This window comes from Buceros rhinoceros, unplaced genomic scaffold, assembly GCF_000710305.1.
Source record: "Buceros rhinoceros silvestris isolate BGI_N320 unplaced genomic scaffold, ASM71030v1 scaffold7388, whole genome shotgun sequence".
Classification (NCBI taxonomy): Eukaryota; Metazoa; Chordata; class Aves; order Bucerotiformes; family Bucerotidae; genus Buceros; species Buceros rhinoceros.
In genome coordinates this window covers 67,815-71,514 of record NW_010427415.1, presented here as the reverse complement: position 1 = coordinate 71,514, position 3,700 = coordinate 67,815, and the positions used below count along the sequence as shown (strand labels likewise).

Here is a 3,700-nt window from a genome sequence, read left to right as displayed (position 1 = left end):
ACTCAGCCGGTGCATTTCCCTTTGTGCACACAGTTGGGATTGGGCCCAATAGGTGACAGCTTACAGATAAGGACTTAATTAATGTCCAGTGAGAATCAGGAGGGACAAAGTTTATCAGCAGTTTCACTCAACTCACGACGGGCTGATAATCTATTAAGGACTCCATGGAGGTCTGAAGGCAGCATGGTCCCCTGCTTGGGATGACTGCTCTCCTCTCCTGGACAGGCAATATTTCAGCCAATCTCACTCCCTGCACAATACGAAAGCTGGTGGAAAAATTACTGATGACTTTGCTGGACCTGGCATCACGATGGGCCTTTGGGAGCACCGCTAACCGTGTAAGGAGAAAACTGGATTTTTAAGTTTTGAGTCTGGTGTTTTCTCACAGTGATGGAAGTAAAAGGCATGATATGAACTGCTGGGTGTTGGAACACAGTCCTCTGCCGCCTGCAGCTTGGTATCTTGTGAAATGAGGGATACACAAAACGTCTGGTTTACAAATCATGACTTTCTATGAGAAGTACCATCAATATATTAAATAGGGATGGACATGAATAAAGTCCATAAAGTATTAGATAAGTTTAACAGCAGGAAAACGAGCTTTATTATTTTTTCCCTTGTAGATCAAAATCCCTCCCACAGGGTTCCAAGCACTTTTCAACAAATGAACTACCTTCAAAACACAGCTATGTAAGTTAAAAGTTCTCACTTTGAACTTTGTCAAGGAAAGAGGCACAATACAAACTTGTATATAATAATCAAAGGCGTGAAGACTCTATTCTGCCAAAGATCAAAAAAATTCATTGAATCCCTGGGGTTTTGGGGTTTGGGGTTTTTTTTTGGTGATGAACAAGAAAAATTTCTTGGCAGTTTTCTTGAGGAAAAAGGGATGCTGGAGAGCACTATGGGGGCTGCAGCCGGCCCTGCCTGCTCTGCTGGTGCCTCCTTTGGGGAGGGTGCAGAGATGGTCCCACAATCTCGTTGTCTGTCTTCCCCTCCCTGGCACTGCTTTGCTTGTGTTCAAGCATTGGGAAATACCTGGAAGCTAAGAAATATTACAGTAAATCGTAGAAAAATGTCCAAAAGAGAGACTAAAGCCTGACCAGGCAGTCCAAATCTCAAGGTCTGTTGTCCTGAAACAGTCCAAGGGCTGCCTTAGAGGCCACCTTTGAAACCAGAAAAAAAGCAATCGGGAAGTTAATAGGTTAAACGCGGTGCTTCAGAGGTTTGTTTCTGGCCAATCAGCTGCCTGTGGTGTTGGATGAGTTGTGAAGCAATGCTGCTCTGGGGACAGGGCGGGGTGGGGGGGGCAGCACCCACTCTGACCCGCTGGGACAGGACCCACAGGCTGGGAGAGAGTCTGCTCCAGGGGCCTCATCTTCCTCCTTGCACAAGACAGCAACTCCAAAATACCAGCTGGGGCACTTGGATTGATCCTGGAAAGAGCACAGTGCTGGAGGGGCCAGGCTGAGATCATATACGAACTCTCCTTTCCTTTCTTGGGTCTCTTTATGCTGCTGTCCCTCTTGGGTTTTTTGATTTTTTTTTTCCCCCTGATCTTACCTTCTTCTCCTGTTCCAAACTGGTGCAAATTGCCTCACATGTGGAAACGAACAGCAGCTTCAGGCAGGCTTGCTATTTCACAGTCCCACCTTCTACTTTCTGAGTTCACTTATTTCTTCAGGTGCACAGTTTGCCCTGTGGTCTCCTGGAGCTTGGAGACGTCACACCTCCAGCGCTTCTGCGTCACCCATTTCAAAGTAAGCGTAACCAAACCTGTAAGGCCAGGGAAAAACTGTGGCAGAAAAGATACACTTGGATAGGAAATGCATGTACATATTTTTCAGTAGTGGCAATCATTTAAAGCTGCCCAGAGGTCTGAAATCCTCCAGCGGCAATGAAATCTGCTGGGGCTGCCAGAGGCACCCAGCAGGGTCCATTTAACGGATTATGGATTCACATAGTAGTTATGTGTCTATAGATATGAGCTAGATACACGATCGATAGCTCATGTAAGCCCAGAAATTTATCTCAGGGATATCAAAATATGCATGGCAAAGTTTCCTAATCAAACGAAAGAAAACCCAACCTCTGCGTAAAGCATCGGATGGAACAATGTTATCAGACCTCGCCGGGCAAACATGAGAAGCGTATAAAATGAGCTGTTCCAAGAGAGAGCGGCACCTCTCCTCCACCCGCCTTCCAAGAGCAATGGATCCCAAAGTGACCTGTGTGCTGTCCGTCATCCTCGTCGTAGCCCTCAGCGCCGTGGCAGAGGGGATTACGATACCATGTAAGTACATTCATCTGCTGTTGCCTTCCCAGGTATGTATGTGGGCCTGATCCTACTGACTGTAACTGCAGCAAGAGCACGTCTCCCGTGCACGTCTCCAAGACAGCAAATGTCTTGGTCCAATACTGTTACAAAATTGGAATCTACTTTTTAGTTTTTTCAGAGAAATCCAAATAAAAAAGACTGCAGGTGAGCTCTAATGTTGATGGAATAACCAGAAACCTGCTGTAAAGGCAGAAGGACCGACATGCCCAGGAGCTCGTTAGAACAGGACCACCACTGGAACAAGGAGCTAACATTGTCTACTATACAGTCCTCCGACATTTATTTTGTTTCGCCGTGGCAGAGGGGATTACGATACCATGTAAGTACATTCATCTGCTGTTGCCTTCCCAGGTATGTATGTGGGCCTGATCCTACTGACTGTAACTGCAGCAAGAGCACGTCTCCCGTGCACGTCTCCAAGACAGCAAATGTCTTGGTCCAATACTGTTACAAAATTGGAATCTACTTTTTAGTTTTTTCAGAGAAATCCAAATAAAAAAGACTGCAGGTGAGCTCTAATGTTGATGGAATAACCAGAAACCTGCTGTAAAGGCAGAAGGACCGACATGCCCAGGAGCTCGTTAGAACAGGACCACCACTGGAACAAGGAGCTAACATTGTCTACTATATAGTCCTCCGACATTTATTTTATTCTGCTTTGCCACATGAATACAATTGCAAAGGATTCTATTTGCCTCCTTAATAAAAAACAGGTCATTTAGAAAACTTACAAAGTGCAAAGCGAGAAACTCAGTGATAGACACCTAGGGACTTCTCCAGAATTTCTTGGTTGTGGATGCCTGTGCGGCGGAGTTAAAATGTTAGCAGTATAGCTGCAACTGTTTGCACGTAATCCTATGTCTTCCTGGTCACCTGATGACAATGCAAAGATTTCCTGTCTTTATTACACCTTTTTGAACATCCACTGGACTCCTAACTTTTTCTTTCTTCATTTGAGATGGGCAAAGCAACAACATTTACTAGTGTGGCGTCTGAGGTTGTGGGGTTTTACCATGTGGTGTGGTCTGTTTGAAGCCCACAGGCCCTGGTCACCTGATGACAATGCAAAGATTTCCTGTCTTTATTACACCTTTTTGAACATCCACTGGACTCCTAACTTTTTCTTTCTTCATTTGAGATGGGCAAAGCAACAACATTTACTAGTGTGGCGTCTGAGGTTGTGGGGTTTTACCATGTGGTGTGGTCTGTTTGAAGCCCACAGGCTGGGCTGGGCTGGGCTGGGCTGGGCTGGCCGTGAGACCACAGATTCTCACAGGGTGGTATAATCCCTTACGGAAATCAGTGGGACTTTAAATGCAGCTTTAAACCACGCAAGTTTGGTCTTAACAAGCAACGGGAAAG

General features: G+C 45.7%; 1 protein-coding gene across 1 annotated transcript in view; it reads left to right on the top strand.

Annotated features, from left to right (window-relative positions):
- Positions 1–2,211: 2,211 nt before the first annotated feature.
- LOC104498505 (trefoil factor 2-like) overlaps positions 2,212–3,700 on the top strand; it is a 6,227-nt gene continuing 4,738 nt past the window's right edge. Inside the window, exon 1 of the mRNA XM_010141897.1 lies at positions 2,212–2,297. Coding sequence (XP_010140199.1) covers positions 2,212–2,297 — 86 coding nt within the window. The remainder of the gene's footprint in view (positions 2,298–3,700) is intronic.